We start from the raw sequence: 19620 nt of genomic DNA, 5'->3' as shown, positions 1-19620 counted from the left end.
TGGGCTATTGTGTGTAGAATGAGGAGGAAAAATATGTATTTAATCCATTTGTCACGATCGTCGTAGAGAGTAGACCAATGCGCAGCGTTAGTTGCAAACATACTAAACTTTATTATCTTTAGTGATAATATAACAACAAAACAATAAACGAAACGTGCAGTCCTACGGTTAACACGGAAACAAACCAAACGGAAACAAGATCCCACAAACACTAAGGGAAACAGACTGTTTAAATATGGCTCCCAATCAGAGACAACCAGCAACAGCTGACACTCGTTGCCTCTGATTGGGAGCCACTCTGGCCAACATAGAAAATCAACAACTAGAACTCCCACACAGAACAAAAACACATAGAATCTACACACCCTGGCTCAACATATAGAGTCCCCAGAGCCAGGGTGTGACAGTACCCCCCCCCCAAAGGCGCGGACTGCGACCACGCCTCAACAAAACCCAAACAGGGGAGGGCTGGGTGGGCATTCCTCCTCGGAGGCGGTTCCGGCTCCGGGCTTGACCACCACCCTTCAATAATCCCCCCGTAGCGCCCCTGGTCCGGTCTGGTCCCGCAGGCTGGAGCTGGACTGGACATCGAAGGAGCGGATTGCTTAAGCTCCGTTGTGGAGCAGCTGACCGGTACCTGATCAGGCACCGGTGACCCAGGCACGGGTTGTGCCGGACTGACGATGCGCACCCCTGGCCTGGTGCGTGGAGCAGGAACGGACCGGACCGGGCTGACGATGCGCACCCCTGGCTTGGTGCGTGGAGCAGGAACGGACCGGACCGGGCTGACGATGCGCACCCCTGGCTTGGTGCATGGAGCAGGAATGGACCGGACCGGGCTGACGATGCGCACCCCTGGCTTGGTGCGTGGAGCAGCAACGGGCCGGACCGTGCTGACGATGCGCACCCCTGGCTTGGTGCGTGGAGCAGGAGCGGGCCGTACCGGGCTGACGACTCGCACCCCTGGCTTGGTGCGAGTGGCAGGAACAGGCCGGGCCGGGCTGGCGACGCGCACCGTAGGCTTGGTGCGAGGAGCAGGAACAGGCCGGGCCGGGCTGGCGACGCGCACCGTAGGCTTGGTGCGAGTGGCAGGAACAGGCCGGGCCGGGCTGGCGACGCGCACCGTAGGCTTGGTGCGAGTGGCAGGAACAGGCCGGGCCGGGCTGGCGACGCGCACCGTAGGCTTGGTGCGAGTGGCAGGAACAGGCCGGGCCGGGCTGGCGACGCGCACCGTAGGCTTGGTGCGAGGAGCCGGAACAGGCCGGGCCGGGCTGGCGACGCACACCGTAGGCTTGGTGCGAGGGGCAGGAACAGGCCGGGCCGGGCTGGCGACGCACACCGTAGGCTTGGTGCGATAGGCAGGAACAGGCCGGGCCGGGCTGGCGACGCGCACCGTAGGCTTGGTGCGAGGGGCAGGAACAGGCCGGGCCGGGCTGGCGACACGCACCGTAGGCTCGGTGCGAGGAACAGGAACAGGCCGGGCCGGGCTGGCGACGCACACCGTAGGCTCGGTGCGAGGAGCAGGAACAGGCCGGGCCGGGCTGGCGACGCGCACCGTAGGCTCGGTGCGAGTGGCAGGAACAGGCCGGGCCGGGCTGGCGACGCGCACCGTAGGCTTGGTGCGAGTGTCAGGAACAGGCCGGGCCGGGCTGGCGACGCGCACCGTAGGCTTGGTGCGAGTGTCAGGAACAGGCCGGGCCGGGCTGGCGACGCGCACCGTGGGCTTGGTGCGAGGAACAGGAACAGGCCGGACCGTACTGGGAACACACACCACTGGCCTTAAACGGGGATCAGGAACGGGCCGGACCGGACTGGCAATACACCTCAGTACCTCTCGCCGTGCCTCTACATCTTCCTTCCCTCTTCTCACCAATGGCTCCCGTAACCTGGTGGCCTTCTGAACTCGCCCCTTATATGCCTCCAGCAGCCCCGTCGTCCATGCCATGTGCCCCCCCCTAAAATTTTTTTGGGGTTGCCTCTCGTCCGTCCGACGACGACACTGTTGACGCCGTTGCTCCTCTCTCCGTCGCGCCTCTACCGTCTCACTCCATGGACGGCGATCCATCCCGGCCTGGATTTCCTCCCAGGTCCAGGACCCCTGCCCGTCCAATATTTGCTCCCACGTCCAGGCTGCCTGCTCCTGGACACGCTGCTTGGTCCTGGTATGGTGGGATCTTCTGTCACGTTCGTCGTAGAGAGTAGACCAATGCGCAGCGTTAGTTGCAAACATACTAAACTTTATTATCTTTAGTGATAATATAACAACAAAACAATAAACGAAACGTGCAGTCCTACGGTTAACACGGAAACAAACCAAACGGAAACAAGATCCCACAAACACTAAGGGAAACAGACTGTTTAAATATGGCTCCCAATCAGAGACAACCAGCAACAGCTGACACTCGTTGCCTCTGATTGGGAGCCACTCTGGCCAACATAGAAAATCAACAACTAGAACTCCCACACAGAACAAAAACACATAGAATCTACACACCCTGGCTCAACATATTGTGACGTCACGAGAGGCTACACAGCTTTCAGCGGGATTGCTCAAGTAGTGCAAGGAGACAAGGGTCAAACAAAACAAGGATTTTATTATAGGTCTTGGGAAATTAACGAAAATATAACAAAATTCTGTTCTCTTGTGGCTCTTTAAGGGTTAACAGTTCAGGGATGTCTCTTCCACATCCAAAATCATAATTCTCACTCGCTCAGATAACTTTTCCCCAGCCTTACTGTAGTCCACGTTGCAGCTAGTGGCCAACCCAGCAAAACGTCCTTCCAAATGTCCCACACGTATTTCCACAGGTGCATATATCCAAAGGTGAGTATTTCCCAAAGGTAAGTATCTCCAAATCCTTATATTCCTCATGGAAGTGGACGTGCAGCACTCTTGTCCTCCAGAGAGCCCAGGTTGGAGATTGTGTCTCTTCACCCCCCACACACACTCTCAGTGTCTCTTCCCTTCCCAAACCTTCAGCTCATCAGCTCCTCATTTGTTTCAGCTGCGTGGGAAGATTGGCCATAGAGGGGTGGAGTTCCCGACCATACCAGCAGATGGAGCCATAGCTGTCTGGGTTTGCAGCCACCTCAGGGGGATGTAACGTCCCTCCAGGACACAGCCTCTCGTGACATCACACATCCCCCTCCTCGGGACCGACGTCCTCGTCGGGGTAAAGGCAGCGAAGAAGGCATCACGCCGGGAGAGGGCGTCCGCATTGCCGTGGTGCTTGCCAGCCTGCTCTCTCTTCAACTCCTCCACCTCTAGGACCAGGGACTCAGCCTCCTGTTGTCTCTCCTTGAGTTTCTTACTGAACGCATCAGCCTTGGTTTTAGCAGAGTTTAGCTTCTGTTGAGCAGCTTTCAGTTCCTTCTCTCTCTCTGCCTCCGCATTCTTCATCTTGTTCTCCAACACCTTGTACTTCTCCTCTGCCTTCTTCTGGACCTCCTTACTACTGCGCAGGGTCTCCTCACACTCCTCGATGGTCCTGCGCAGCCTCTCCAGCTCCCCCTGTTGCTTATGGAAGGAGCTCTGTTGGAGTTTAGCCTGGAGGATATCTAACTCTTCTGTCTTCATGTCTAACTGTTGCTTTAACAAACGATACCTCTCAGCGGTCCCCTTCAGACCAGACAGTTCTTTGTCCAGATTCTGTAGCTCCGTCTCTGTGTCGGTCTGGGCACCTGCCATCCCTATCAGAGCCCGGGCGGGAGTGAGCAATTCGGAGGATTGCACCGGAGCCTTCCCAGGATGAGTCTTGCCTCTCCGTTTCCGAGGTACTCGGGTTATCCTCTCCTGAGACTCTCTCCAGAGTGGGTAAAAGGCTGGGCAGTCTCGTCCAATTAGGACAGGGACGGGGAGGGAATCAACCACCCCCGCCGTCGTGTGTATGGTTCCCCGTGTGCTGGTCATTGTAAGTTCAGTAATGGGGTATTCTCTGGTGTCCCCATGGACACAGGAAACTGGGAGGACTTTCCCCGGGGTCAGACACGTTGGGCCCACCAAATCCTTACGCACCAGGGTGGCCCGGCTACCAGAATCCAGTAAGGCCTCCACATCATGGTGATTCACAGTTACCGGGCAGGTGGGGGGTCGATCTGGGCTGCCATCTACGACTCCCAAGAGCGAGGCAACACGGTGTGTGGGTGCTGAGCTGGAGGACTCCGCAGTGGGCATAGGTTCATCGGCTGGTTTCCCACACTGCCAGGAGATATGTCCCATCTCCCCACACCGGTAACACTGTCGAGTTTCCCCCTCCTGGTGTACTCTTCTTGGACCCGCCTGGTTTCTGGCTCCCCCTGGAGCCGGGATAAGTCCTGACGTGGCTGGGTTCGAGAACTGGGGGTCCTTTGGACGGGTTCTTCCCATTTGTAGTGGGCCCGCCCTCCTGGGGTCTTTTCGGGAAGCATTCAGCATCTCCGCTGTGGCCTGGTACTTTTTCACAGCTTCCACGGTCAGATCAGCCGTGGTCAAGGCCTGTTGACTGATGAACCGTTTTGCCTCATAAGGCAGGGCGCGTAGGTAACGATCCACCACAACGGCCTCCACCACCGCCGCTGCTGTATTCCTCTGCGGATCCAGCCATTTCCTTGCGATTCGGACAAGTTCATGCATCTGCGCCCGAGGAGGTTGGTCTGGTTGGAAGGTCCAGCTGTGAAAGCGCTGGGCCATACCAAACTTTGTGAGTCCATATCTGCTGAGGATCTCAGACTTCAGGGCATCATAGTCAGTAACCTGGTCAGGGCCCAGGTCCCGGACAGCATTCAGCGATTCCCCGGTTAGAAAGGGGGGCTAACAGACCAACCCACTGTTGCTTGGGCCAGGCTTCCCTAGTGGCCGTGGCCTCAAATGCATGCAGGTATGCCTCAATGTCATCGGTCGCTCCCATCTTAGATATAAAGTCACTTGCCTTTATTGGGCGGGTATTTTGGACCACCCTCTGTCTCTGCAACTGCAATTCCTCTGCCTTCAGAAGGTTGGCTTTCTTTTGCTCCTCCAAGAGAGCCACGTTTGCTTGCATCTGGGCTTGCTGGCCAGCAACAAGGGCTTTCAATATGTCCTCCATTTCAGTCGGCGGGGAGCCTACGGCCAACTTGGAAAACTGGGTGATCAAACCTTCGGTATCCTCCTCTGACATGCACTATTAACGCTTGAGCTTGCCCGTATTCTCCACCATCTGTGACGTCACGAGAGGCTACACAGCTTTCAGCGGGATTGCTCAAGTAGTGCAAGGAGACAAGGGTCAAACAAAACAAGGATTTTATTATAGGTCTTGGGAAATTAACGAAAATATAACAAAATTCTGTTCTCTTGTGGCTCTTTAAGGGTTAACAGTTCAGGGATGTCTCTTCCACATCCAAAATCATAATTCTCACTCGCTCAGATAACTTTTCCCCAGCCTTACTGTAGTCCACGTTGCAGCTAGTGGCCAACCCAGCAAAACGTCCTTCCAAATGTCCCACACGTATTTCCACAGGTGCATATATCCAAAGGTGAGTATTTCCCAAAGGTAAGTATCTCCAAATCCTTATATTCCTCATGGAAGTGGACGTGCAGCACTCTTGTCCTCCAGAGAGCCCAGGTTGGAGATTGTGTCTCTTCACCCCCCACACACACTCTCAGTGTCTCTTCCCTTCCCAAACCTTCAGCTCATCAGCTCCTCATTTGTTTCAGCTGCGTGGGAAGATTGGCCATAGAGGGGTGGAGTTCCCGACCATACCAGCAGATGGAGCCATAGCTGTCTGGGTTTGCAGCCACCTCAGGGGGATGTAACGTCCCTCCAGGACACAGCCTCTCGTGACATCACAATATATACTCCCCAGAGCCAGGGTGTGACACCATTTTAGAATAAGGCTGTAACGTAACAAAATGTGGCAAAAGTAAAAGGGTCTGAATACTTTCAGAATGCACTGTATATCATAGAAATCAAAAGCTATTTCCATGTGAACATTTTATGGGATTTGCTCCATTGGTTTTGTTGGTAGGCCTACATTATGCTCAAATAGCCACAATAGCCTATTGGCCACTGTCTAAAACTTTAAGGGTATAAATAGTGACACGAGGAATAAATACACAGTGAATAACGAATAACAATAACAAGTAAAAATAACATGCTATATACAGGGAGCACCAGTGCCGAGTCGATGTGCAGGGGTACAAAGTTATTGAGGTAGCTATGTACATATAGGTAGGGGTAAAGTGACTACGCAACAGGATAAATAATAGACCATAGCAGCAGCGTATGTGGTGAGTGTGAAAGTGTGCAAGTGTGTGTGGTGTCATTATGCATGTGTGTGCAACGTGTTATGTGTGTGTGTGGGCGTATGTAGTGTGTGTGTGTGTGTGTGTGTGTGTGTGTGTGTGTGTGTGTGTGTGTGTGTGTGTGTGTGTGTGTGTCTGTGTGTTGGGGTGTCAGTGTAAGTATGTGTAAGTGTGTGGGAAGAGTCCAGTTTTTGTGCATAGAGTTAGTGCAAAAAAGGGACAATGCAGGTAGTCCGGGTAGCCATTTGATTAGCTATTTAGCAGTCTTGTTTAGCAGTCTTATGGCTTGGGGGAAGAAGCTGTTCAGGGTCCTATTGGTTCCAGACTTGGTGCACTGGTAGAACAGTCTGGCTTGGGTGGCTGGATTCTGACAATTTTTTGGCTGTTCCTCTGACAGTGCCTGGTATAGAGGTCCTGGATGGCAGGGAGCTCGGGCCCCCGTGATGTACTGGACCATACACACCACCCTCTGTAATGCCTTGCGGTCGGGTGCCTTGCAGTTGCTTTACCACACGGTGATGCAGCCAGTCAAGAAGCTCTCAATGGTGCAGCTGTAGAACTTAAAGGCCCATGCCAAATCATTTCAGCCTCCTAAGGGTGAAGAGGCACTATCATGCCCTCTTCACAACTGTGTTGGTGTGTGTGGACCATGTTAATTTCTTATTGATGTGGACACCGAGGAACTTAAAGCTCTAGACCCGCTCCACTACAGCCCTATCGATGTGGATGGGGGCGTGCTCTGCCCTCCGTTTCCTGTAGTCCACGATCAGCTCCTTTACAGTATTGAGCATTAGTGGAATGGCTCCCACCTGTTGGGATCAATGATTTATGTATACACTAGATGACTGTGTTGAAGCCCCCGTGCTTCCATCTTGGCACTCTTCCACCATTGTAAATAATATTTTGGAAGCTATAGAAATGCATTTATTAATGTCTACATTAGTTTTTGCCATATGTATTCTATTACAGACACCTTCATGAATACGTTTTAATTACATTATGTGAGCTAAACATCAACATTTAAAAAACCAATATATATAGAAACATTTTCTAAAAGTACAATATTTTTAGATAACTAAGGTTACTGTCCCCACTACAACAAAAACATTGTCCTTGTAATATTTGATTGAAATACTGTAGAATTTCATGAATTCCCATAGAGTACCACAGTATGAGTCGTAATAACCATAAAACCTAGCGGTCAAACATGGAAATGGCTCCTATCATTTTTCCACCATTCATTGTTCCCATAGGGGATTTTAGAAACACTTAAAATAAGGTCTTTGTTTCGTGTAGGCTTACCCTGGCATGACGTTTTGATAACCATGTAAATCTCTCTAGGATAAGGTGACTTTTTATCAACATATTTGCCTGTATTTACCCCCAATAATGAAAAGCCAATTAGCTGCTAATGTGGCTATCATAAAGAACTAAAAATGCCATGATGATCTGGACGAGACTGGCGAATCGAGACAAATGTAAGAATCTCTGGATTAACTATCTAATGTTAGCTAAATGTAGTAATGAATAAACTGGCAACATTTCTTTAAATTTATAATTCTGTGAACTGTCTTGTGCAAGTTTAAATTGACACAATACCTGTTAGCAAAGGTGTCAGCTAGAGATGACGTGCAGGAGCTGGCAGGGATTTGTAGTTTTGCATGATGTCTACTTTGATGCTAATTAGTATTTTCGAAACTGAGAGTAAATAGAGCCAAATATATTGATAAAAGTTACCTTGTCCGAGAGAGATTTAAATAGTTATCAAACCGTCACGCCAGGATAAGCCTACACAAAACACAGCCCTTATTTTAAGAGTTTCTAAAACCATCTCCCTGTTTGACCACTAGGTTTTATGGGAATTATGACACTGCTCCTACTGGGGAGTGCCAATATGGTCGACCGGCGGCTTCAAAGCCTCTCAATGGCCAATACATAGCATCAGCAATCCAGGGTTTATATACATCATTGGTTGGGACCTGGGCCTTTGTGCTAAGAGGCCTACACCAAATATGGCCAGCAATGTACTCAGCTACCCACCACATGCCATTGTTTTGAATGTTGATATACATTCTACTTGTTCTAGTTATATGGCTGGCCCGTTGCCCCAGTGCCAGCTGTGAGTGTGCTTTGATCAGGCCTGTCTGCTGGGAGGAGATCAGAGTTTGTATACAGTGGGGGAAAAAAGTATTTAGTCAGCCACCAATTGTGCAAGTTCTCCCACTTAAAAAGATGAGAGAGGCCTGTAATTTTCATCATAGGTACACGTCAACTATGACAGACAAAATGAGGGGAAAAAAATCCAGAAAATCACATTGTAGGATTTTTAATGAATTTATTTGCAAATTATGGTGGAAAATAAGTATTTGGTCAATAACAAAAGTTTCTCAATACTTTGTTATATACCCTTTGTTGGCAATGACACAGGTCAAACGTTTTCTGTAAGTCTTCACAAGGTTTTCACACACTGTTGCTGGTATTTTGGCCCATTCCTCCATGCAGATCTCCTCTAGAGCAGTGATGTTTTGGGGCTGTCGCTGGGCAACACAGACTTTCAACTCCCTCCAAAGATCTTCTATGGGGTTGAGATCTGGAGACTGGCTAGGCCACTCCAGGACCTTGAAATGCTTCTTACGAAGCCACTCCTTCGTTGCCCGGGCGGTGTGTTTGGGATCATTGTCATGCTGAAAGACCCAGCCACGTTTCATCTTCAATGCCCTTGCTGATGGAAGGAGGTTTTCACTCAAAATCTCACGATACATGGCCCCATTCATTCTTTCCTTTACACAGATCAGTCGTCCTGGTCCCTTTGCAGAAAAACAGCCCCAAAGCATGATGTTTCCACCCCCATGCTTCACAGTAGGTATGGTGTTCTTTGGATGCAACTCAGCATTCTTTGTCCTCCAAACACGACCGAGTTGAGTTTTTACCAAAAAGTTATATTTTGGTTTCATCTGACATTCTCCCAATCCTCTTCTGGATCATCCAAATGCACTCTAGCAAACTTCAGACGGGCCTGGACATGTACTGGCTTAAGCAGGGGGACACGTCTGGCACTGCAGGATTAGAGTCCCTGGCGGCGTAGTGTGTTACTGATGGTAGGCTTTGTTACTTTGGTCCCAGCTCTCTGCAGGTCATTCACTAGGTCCCCCTGTGTGGTTCTGGGATTTTTTGTGATCATTTTGACCCCACGGGGTGAGATCTTGCGTGGAGCCCCAGATCGAGGGAGATTATCAGTGGTCTTGTATGTCTTCCATTTCCTAATAATTGCTCCCACAGTTGATTTCTTCAAACCAAGCTGCTTACCTATTGCAGATTCAGTCTTCCCAGCCTGGTGCAGGTCTACAATTTTGTTTCTGGTGTCCTTTGACAGCTCTTTGGTCTTGGCCATAGTGGAGTTTGGAGTGTGACTGTTTGAGGTTGTGCACAGGTGTCTTTTATACTGATAACAAGTTCAAACAGGTGCCATTAATACAGGTAACGAGTGGAGGACAGAGGAGCCTCTTAAAGAAGAAGTTACAGGTCTGTGAGAGCCAGAAATCTTGTTTGTTTGTAGGTGACCAAATACTTATTTTCCACCATAATTTGCAAATAAATTCATTAAAAATCCTACAATGTGATTTTCTGGAGAAAAAAATTCTCAATTTGTCTGTCATAGTTGACGTGTACCTATGATGAAAATTACAGGCCTCTCTCATCTTTTTAAGTGGGAGAACTTGCACAATTGGTGGCTGACTAAATACTTTTTTTCCCCACTGTATCATTCCTGTGCGCCTAGTCTTGAAAGATGAGCACACTAACTCCCCATACATACTCACACTCAGCCACTATGTTCCACCCAAACACAGCAGCACTGGTTAACAGACAGGAATGCTGGTAAACACTGTATAGTATATGTAGAAAGAGGAGGAAGGGAAGCGCTACTAAGGTACACAATAGTAAATGTTGGTAGACAGAAGGTGCTCTTTGGTCAAAGGGGTGAATTGGTCATCAAAAAGAAAGGAGGACCAAGGCACTCTTCATATAATTAATTAAAATGCCTTTATTAGTATGGCATGTTCAATAGAAACAATATTTTTTTTTAATCTGACACGTTTGGGCTGCATGGCCTTCGTCAGGGTTTCATATAGGATCAGGGGTGTGCTAGTCATACCTTTGATGGGTATTTTTGATGTTGAGTAAGAATAAGCCCATATTGTTGTTTTTCAATATCCACAATCTGATGATCTAATAAAATGATCTATTAAAATGTAGAAATTCACCAACTTCTCATAAGAGGAAAGGCAGGTTTTGATATTAGTTATGTGCTCTCTGCATGACTGTTCATCAAAGAGAGGCAGTGTCTGTTTTGCCTGTGGCTAGAATGATGTTATCCTGCTGTCATTATGAGATATTATCTCTCACACCAGACCCACTTTTTCATTTTCCCGAACACAGTAGGCCTGGTGTCTGAGATCTGCAAGCAGACAGAAATAAATAATGAGTAACAATCTTTATACAAGAAACAATCTATGCAAAGAAAACAATTAGCAGTAACAATACAGTTCCTGTAACACGTTCAAAAATAATCTCTAAGGAAAGAGATAGCGGTTTGTAGATCAAACAAAAAAGTCAGATTATCTGAGCCGTTTGTGCCCCAACTTCCACAAGGAGACCGTATTGTTTGGGATTCCGGATATCCCAGAGAAACCCACTGTTATGTTGCACAGGGAGGGAGAGGGAGAGGGAGAGGGAGAGGGAGAGGGAGAGGGAGAGGGAGAGGGAGAGGGAGAGGAGAGGGAGAGAGAGAGAGAGAGAGAGAGAGGACATGGCTGACCAGGCCCAGGAAGGCAGGACTGACATGGCAGCTCTGAGAAATTTAGGCCAGGCTTCCCATGAAAACATGCTGCTGAATGCTCCGCCACATATCATTTATTAGAGGCAGCAGTCAACTCATTACACATCTGAATTCACACAGCCAAAGCATTTGAGTAGGTAGGGAATAACTACCCTATACGCCAGACAACAGCTATCCTGTGTGGTATTGCTAATATTAGCCTGTGTCTGTGGGGCATTGTAAACATATGGTGAGGTTGACCCTAGACACTGGTCTAAGGTCAATTTTCCCACCTAATGATTAACATCAGCATTTTAGGGAGGGTAAGCTGGTCCTAGATCAGTGCCTAGGGGGAACTCCAACCTGAAGCGTGTGGTATGTCCTTTGTGTCTGTGGGGCATGGTAACATTATGAGAGAATGGGCTGTAGTGAATAAGGGTCTTGTGGTAGTGTATTGCAGGCCTGTTACTGATAAGGGCTGTGGAGCAGCAGGGCTGAGCAGCAGTGCTGGAATGTCAGGAATGCAGCTAAAGCAAACAGATAGGCCCACACTCCTGTGTCTAATGAAATAAATGCTCCAAGCTTTTCCGGTGGGAAATTCACATAGGCATTCACAGAGCTGGAGCTGAAGCTATACCGACTACATTTCCACAACAGACACTCACCCGAGACACCATAAATCAAAACCTGCTGATTCCGTCTGCTGGCTGGGGTATAGAGACAACTCAATCATATGAATTGCTTTGTGTATTGCTACCCACACACATATTGATGAGGTATTCAACAATCAAGTTACAGTATCCAATACAAATAGACAGAGCTACACGAAAACACCACAACATATAGCCTAAAATCAAACGCTTTAGACTTTGATCTGACAACTGTTGATAAAACCTGGATTTTTTTGTACACTGTAATAGATACTACACAACATAATAAGAAGGAACTGTTGCGAATATTGTTCAGATTAATCTCTTAAAGGTCAAGTATGAATTTTCCATATCAAACCAGAGAGAGGAGCTATTTATAGGCACTTAAATGTGTCACATTTTAGCCTCAGTTTGCTGGACTGGATTTCCTGTTTGGTGACTGAATTGAAGCCCTGCATTTGAAGAACATACGTTATTTACCATGGCATTGGCAACTGTTAACGTACATAAGACTCTTTATAGGCTACAAAATGTATTGATTTCTTGTCATTGAAGCTGTTCATTGAATTTCTATTGAAAGTTCCCTTTGCCTACACCGGCAAGAATCACGCAGAACGGGCACGCCCCGCCTATCCTGGAACCGTGACCTCATCTGAATCACACTTCTCTGGATTGGAGGAACTTTCCACATCATTCCTTCTTTTTTTTTTTTATCTGCCTTTCAAAACTAGAACGCTTGACTTCGCTAATGCGTTCATATATATTTCATTCCAAATTATATATTTTAATACTTTTGTTAAACTACTCTTAGGCTGAGGCTGAACTAAATAACCACCTGGATAACCTATTGCCTTCTACAACTTTTCTTATTGCACTTGAGAAGATTTATATTCTGCTATTTCGGTCCATTCCAAAGACTGATTACTATTATTATATCCTGTTTTGAATCGACCAAAGCAGCTTTTGCACAATATAAAATTTTTAGATACCAAAAGTAACGAATAGTACGAGAATGGCAGGTTTGAATTCTTTGGACGCTGTGAAGAGAAAGATCCAGTGTTTGCAACAGCAAGCCGACGATGCAGAAGACCGAGCCCAGGTTTTACAGAGAGAACTGGATGGGGAACGAGAACTTCGGGAGAAAGTGAGACAATCGAATACTTATCTTTTTCCTCTCTCTGTCTACTCCCATTGGAAACTTCTCTTACCTGTCATTCTCCTCATGACGAAGTCTGTTATAATGTTTTGTTCTGTAATAGTGTGGAAAGTACACGTTAATTCATTGATCTGCCGGTAGTGATGAAGACATACAATGATCTCCATAAAAGGCTGAATTCCTAAAGGTCCTAGCGCGTGCCTGTTAATCGACAGAGGTGGGCTAGAGTAGGAATCATCCATCTTTGTCTTAGAAAGTCCACTATTGACATATATTTTCATAGCCTAAATATATGGACCTTTTCTCTCTTTGGACATTTCCTTTTCATTATAAAGGAGGAAGCTGTAACTAGGCTATTTCATTTAATAATAAGGCCTAATTTTGGTTTGTATAAGCCTAATACTGGAACAAGATGTTAGTATATAAAATTGGTAAATCTGGACGGCCTGTACGAACTTAAGTTTATTGTAAAATAGCTGGATGGTTCAAAAAGTATATCACATGCTGTTCCTTTTAAAATATGTCTGAATCATCAAACATATTTGCAATAGAAACATTAAATGGCTACTTGTGGGGGGCCTGATGAGAGTAGAGAGATTGAGTTGTCAGGTCTTGATTGGGAAGGCAGTAAGAGGTGAGATAATGAGAGGATCTGGCTAAAGGAGGGGTTTCCCCTTCATTTCAGAGCAATCCATCAAAGGAAGCAAAAGAAAGAGGGATGTTTGATGGATAGCTATAGGCCTTGTGGCAAGGCAGCTTTCACTGACATATGATGCATATAGAAGAGAACCTCAGGGCTCATTAGATAGAGCTGGTGACAGAGTACTGACTCATGATTGGACAGCAGGGAGGCCATAGTTGGTCTGTGAGAAGCTTAAGAATCAGGCTTGGCTACATTTTCATTTATTGCAATGAATTTCAATTCATCCCCTGAATTGACCCCAAGTCTGCAACCTGGCTGCTGTTACATTCACAGTTTATTCAGTCACAGACTCAGTCCTTACATCATGTCGGTCTTCTCAGCCTCAAAACATTTGAAAGGTACCTCTTAAAGGGATAGTTTGGGATTTATCTACTTCCCCAGAGTCAGAAACTCGTGGATACAATTTTTATATCTCTCCAGCATGAAGGAAGTTAGAGGTAGTTTCACAAACCAATGATAACTAGCGTTATGACTGGAAGAACACATTCAGCTGGTACAGCAGATATATAGAAGCTAATGGCTAGGCGTTAAAAAGGCTTCTGAAGTTAGTAATTTACATAGGCTTCCAGTCATTGCGCTAAGTTGGCAATTGTGCAAACGCTAGATAGCAACTTCCTTCAAACTGCACACACAGACATAAAAATGGTATCCACAAGTTAATCTGACTCTGGGGAAGTAGATAAAGGGCTCCATTGCCAAAATCCCAAACTATCCCGTCAAACTCAAACCATTAGTCTGTGTTCAAGGATGAAAGTACTTGAAGTGGTTGAGTCTTGAGTGAGCAATTGTGTGGCTACCTCAAGGGTGTATGGGCCCATGTGTGAATAATTGGGGCAAACCAGGGTGATTTCTTGGCACAACAAACTCTTTCATTGGAACAAGGTGCACAAAAGAGGGAACATTGTTGTCTTTCTTGAGGTAATGAATCGTCTTTTGAATAGTTAAAACAGGGAGACTCTTTTGGCCTAAAACGAATGCCTTGATGTTATTTTGGAGTGAAGTGGCATTCTTGTCTTGCAAGGCGTAACTTAACTTCACACAACACCCTCTGCCTTTGTTGAACCACCATGGAATGATAATCAAGAAATACTTTACTCTGTAAAGAACAATCTCAGCTAAAGCCCCACACATACAAACCAATTATACAGTATATATTTATTTAGACTTTTGTTGCTTTCTTTGCATTCAGGTCCACTGGGCAGGGTGGGGGGAGATTGGGGGGAATCTAAGAGGAGACAGGGGATGGATGGCTGGGAGAGGGACTGATAAGCAACCTCGGTTGCTGGGTGGGAGGCATGCTTTCTTCAGGGTGGGAAGCATGGTTTCCGGATGGGGAGGGAGGATGCGGGCGAGTGGATGGGGACTGAGGGGGGAATGGGTCGGGGTTATCTTTGTATGCATTTATTTGATTGTTTTTGTACCTGTAACCCCCCTCTGAAAAAGGAAAATGTCAAAATGAAATATAAAGTTCATCACAAAAAAAAGAAATACTTGAGGAGCGACGTGTGCTTCATTGAGATTCTGTATATTCATATCAACAGTTCTCACAGTATTTAGGTTAGGTTGGAGGTTATAGGCCTACTTCAGATTATTATCCATATTCTATGTGTGTAGAGGAGAGGGATGATATCTATCCCAAGCTGAGCTAGCTTCACTCCCAGCCCCTTCCAGGAGGGACTGCCTCTGGCTCGATATAGACCATGTTGCTTCAAACCACAGAGCTAGGATCAGATTACCCTACCCCCAGTCCTAGCCTTAACCATTGGGGGATGAAACAGTATCTGACCCAGTATCAGCGGTTAGATGCAGCTTCTCTCTACTCCCTGCCCCTGAGGAACAGGCCCAGGATACTGCCTGCCTGCCGGCTCCACTCCGACACTTCCTGTGCCACAGCTTCAGCCCACATCAGCAGGAAGATAAGCAGATGCTGGACATTTCTCCCAGGCCTGGCTCATCCTGATTATGTGGGCGGTCTAAATGAGAAACCAGTTGCTATGTGAAGTTGGCTACTGACTTTGGTGCTGCAAATATTTCTTATTAAAATACTTATATAGGATAATGTGGTATTTATAATCACTTATTATAAAAGTGTAAAGAGCAGACCCCACCCAGCTAGCACATAACGTTCAGAGAACCATATGAGCGTGGTTGTCCTATGGTTATTTTGCATAAAACCTTCCCATAACTTTCTGGGAATGGTGCAGGATAGACAAAAAATGTTATTTTCTTGGTATTTCATTACTTTAACAGAACGTTTCCTAAAAGTTCAAACATGCTTACATTTAATTTCAATTTTGGTAATGTTCTAGGAACAATGTTCTCAAATAATTCAGAGACCATTAAGAAACAACGTTCTTGGCCTCCCGAGTGGTGCAGCGGTCTAAGGCACTGCATCGCAGTGTTGCAGCATCACTACAGCCTGGGGTTCGATCCCAGGCTGTGTCACAACCGGCCGTGACCGGGAGTCCCATAGGGCAGCGCATAATTGGCCCAGCGTCGTCTGGGTCACAGGAGGGTTAGGCCGGGGGGGCTTTACTTGGTTCATCGCGCTCTAGCGACTCCTTGTGGTGGGCCGGGCACCTGCAAGCTGACTTCGGTCGTCAGTTGAACAGTGTTTCCTCCTACACATTGGTGCAGCTGGCTTCCGGGTTAAGCGAGCGGGTGTTAAGAAGCAGCGGGTCATGTTTCGGAGGACGCATGACTCGACCTTCGCCTCTCCCGAGCCCATTGGGGAGTTGCAGCGATGAGACAAGATCGTAATTGGATCGAAATTGGGGAGAAAAAGGGGGTGAAAAAAAGAAACAACGTTCTTCCATGGGAATTTCCAGTACTTCAGCATAACGTTTCCTACAGGGTTTCTCATGGTTCTATTTAAAGTCATGTTCTCAAATTGTTCCGAGAACGTTAAGAAAACTTTCCATAAAAACAACAAGAACACTTTAATAACATTCAGAGAACATTCTAAGAAGGTTATTTAAAAACATACATTCCGTTCTCAGAACGTTAAGAACATTTCCATAAAAACCACAGGTGTGGCCCACTAATTGGCCACACCTGATCTTAATGAGTGCTTGTTTCCTTTGAAATTGGGTCTGTTTGAATAGACTAAAATGAACAGCTTTGTATGAGTAAAAAAAAACATGCCATGCTAGCTCCATCTTGGTGGCACAGGGGACTAATTCCATGGATAAAGAACAGAAGATCATAGGTTTGAATCTCCCTGATGCCGTGCCACAATAAAAGTGGCGCAGCGGTCTAAGGCACTGCATCTTAGTGCTAGAGGTGTCACTACAGACCCTGGTTCGATTCCAGTCCATAGGGCGGCGCACAATTGGCCCAGCGTCGTCCGGGTTTGGCCAGGGTAGGCCGTCATTGTAAATAAGAATTTGTTCTTAACTGACTTGCCTAGTTAAATTGTTGGTTAAGGACTTGTAAGTAAGCATTTCACCTGTTGTATTCGGCGCATGTGACAAATAAAATGTGATTTGATTAAAAGTCTTATTGAAACATGTTCTCAAAACGTTATTTAATGACCTTCAAATAACCTATCATTTCCGTTCTCATAATGTTAATAAAACCTCTCAGGAAATCTTTCAGGGAACCATAGTAAAACGTTCTCCAAACCTCCCTGCAACCAAAAAATTTACATTCCCAGAACAGGAAAATGTTTCACTTCTGTTCTCAGAACATTAAAAAAAAACTTTCAGTTTTACCTGTCAGGAAACCTATGGCTTTGTTCCCAGAGCCAATGGGATACCAAAAACATACTTTCCCACAACTTCCAAGGAACCAAATGTGCTAGCTAGGCAGTCTATCCCTCTCACCAAGTTTTAAATCAAATTTGTTTGCTTAGATCTGTATGCTTTTGACAGTAAATATACAGTAGTCTACAGTGAATGCCAAATAGGCATAGATCTGTTGACTGGCCTGTCTGGTAATTAGCCAGTGCTTTCCTGCCACAAATAGCACCATGATACATTGCATGCTATGTAAATAATTACTTCCTGGTTCCACTGCCAACATTTTTCCATCTTTGGATTTCTCCATGGGAGTATCACGACTATTCAAATGTAAGTTTAACAGTAATACATTTTGGCATTCATTGGGCACAGGGCACTCCCTTGGAACTTGGAAGTACAGTATTTGAGGTAGTGGATGTTGGCTTGTACTTACTTAGTGTTGACCAGGGCTCCCACTGCCACGCATAGTGACAGGCCTAAGCTTGTCCACTGCTTTAGAGTTGTGGGGTTCGCCATAATATATAAACCAGTAAATAGTTTCACAAGCGGAATGTTTACTTGACCTGCTGGCACTTAACTCTCCGGTCTTTGCTGTCAGCAAGGCTCAAGGTTTAAGACCCAATTGAGCTCTCGCATCCTTATTTCCATACCCGCACTACTTCCTGGTGTTGGCTAGCAACCGAGACCCTGCTGAAGCTCAGGGCTTTTGTTTTGCCCATGTTCTCAGACCCACAAACAAATCAGTGAGCAATGAGCCTTCTCCACTCTGAAGCTGGCTTAAGTCAGGATGAGGAATGGGACAGGGTCTGAATGTGGCTGAAATACGATGGAGTTGACCACTCTGTTCAATTAGCGTCCTATTTGCATTGAAAAGGCGTGTGGCACTGCATTAGAAGCACGTGGCTGATGTTTAATAGCCTGCCTTTACATATCTCCTCCTGAAACGCCTGCTTATATGAGGCTGTCTTTGCATGTCAAGTCTCTGCTAACAGATGGGATCACAACAGGACTGGACCAGCACTATAACACAGCACCAGCCTGGAACACTTCCATAGAAACCCAATCTTTATGCTCTTCATTACCCCACTGTCCTCAAATGAAGCAATAATTAGATTCCTGACGTGCTGTAGCCCTCCCTCCCTCTCAATGCCTATGACTCGACAGGATGAGAGCGACAACAGGAATGTGTTTTCTAATGAATGCATGTCTCACTCTCACCTCCTTGGTTCTTTGTGGCTCAGTTTGTAAAATAATGGCGTTAGTGACGCCAGGGTCTTGGGTTCGATTCCCGCTGGGGCCATCAATACGAAAATTTATTCAGTCACTGTTGTTAGTCGCTTTAAAAAAAAAAAAAGAAGCTAAATGGTATATCCCTGTCTGTAGCTCAGCATTTACATAATCACGGCCAATGAAAAAGCTCTGGTATTGATATAAAGTCTCAACAGTGTAAAGAAAGCTGGCCGTGTGGCCACAGGGAGGGAGATAGAACTTTGTGCAGAGCAGGGGACAAAGTGAGTGATTCAGCGAGTTAGCGCTCCAGATGCTGGTGGAACATCAAGCGTATTGTAGTGAGCGGCCGGCGCTTGCTAAGGATGCTGTGGCAGTGGGTTATTAGTGTCAGTGGGGCGTCATTGTGTCATCAGCTGCCAGCTAGCCTCAAACGGCCTCAATACAACAGAACACATTCAGCTGGTACAGCAGATATATAGAAGCTAATGGCTAGGAGTTAAAAAGGCTGGACCAAAAAGGCTTCTGAAGTTTGTAATTTACACTTTGAAATTTCAGACCTGATTTTCCCTTACGAAAAAAGGAATCAACCCCTACAAAAATGTCCATAAATTATTATCCACATAATAATAAAAATGTCCTGTTATTTTCCTGCTGTAGCAAAGTGGCTCAAATGATGATCCTACATCTCTAGCTACTGACACTTTTCATTCTGAACACAATATTGTTGATATATTTAATGCCATGACATAATAATAGACATGCCATTAGTGTAACGTTAGTCTGTTTAGTTTCTCACTAGACATTTCCTATCTTCCATTCATAATTGGATCATCTTATTTATATGTGAGAGAGGAAGAGCTAACAGATCACCTCTTTAGCTTGGTTTCTTTCCTTTTCCTGAATCTATTGCTTACAGATGGTTTCATTGAAGCATTTTTTTCTCTGTGTGTGTTTGTCTCTTAGTGTGTGTGATTGCTCTCTAACATCTTTCTGGCAATCCACCACAAACATTCTCTCGAGTATGTTTTACCATATAAGGTGTGTCTCAGGCAGCCAGAGAATGCTG

At 46.4% G+C, this 19620-nt stretch overlaps 1 protein-coding gene across 6 annotated transcripts in view; it reads left to right on the top strand.

Annotated features, from left to right (window-relative positions):
• The window catches only part of LOC121576805 (tropomyosin alpha-4 chain), a 35200-nt gene that overhangs the window by 4235 nt on the left and 11345 nt on the right, over positions 1–19620 (top strand). The window contains exon 1 of one of the 6 annotated variants that reach the window (XM_041890288.1): positions 12385–12869. The exons of 4 other annotated variants lie outside the window; for them this stretch is intronic. In XM_041890288.1, the coding sequence (XP_041746222.1) occupies positions 12738–12869 (132 nt within the window). In that variant the 5' untranslated portion in view covers positions 12385–12737. Of the gene's footprint in view, positions 1–12384; positions 12870–19620 lie in introns of those variants that run through there. One more of the 6 variants, XM_041890287.1, reaches the window with a different exon arrangement.

The sequence above is a fragment of the Coregonus clupeaformis genome, chromosome 11, assembly GCF_020615455.1.
Source record: "Coregonus clupeaformis isolate EN_2021a chromosome 11, ASM2061545v1, whole genome shotgun sequence".
Classification (NCBI taxonomy): Eukaryota; Metazoa; Chordata; class Actinopteri; order Salmoniformes; family Salmonidae; genus Coregonus; species Coregonus clupeaformis.
The sequence above is the reverse complement of the archived record's forward strand: the minus strand, read 5'-3'. Positions and strand labels throughout refer to the sequence as shown.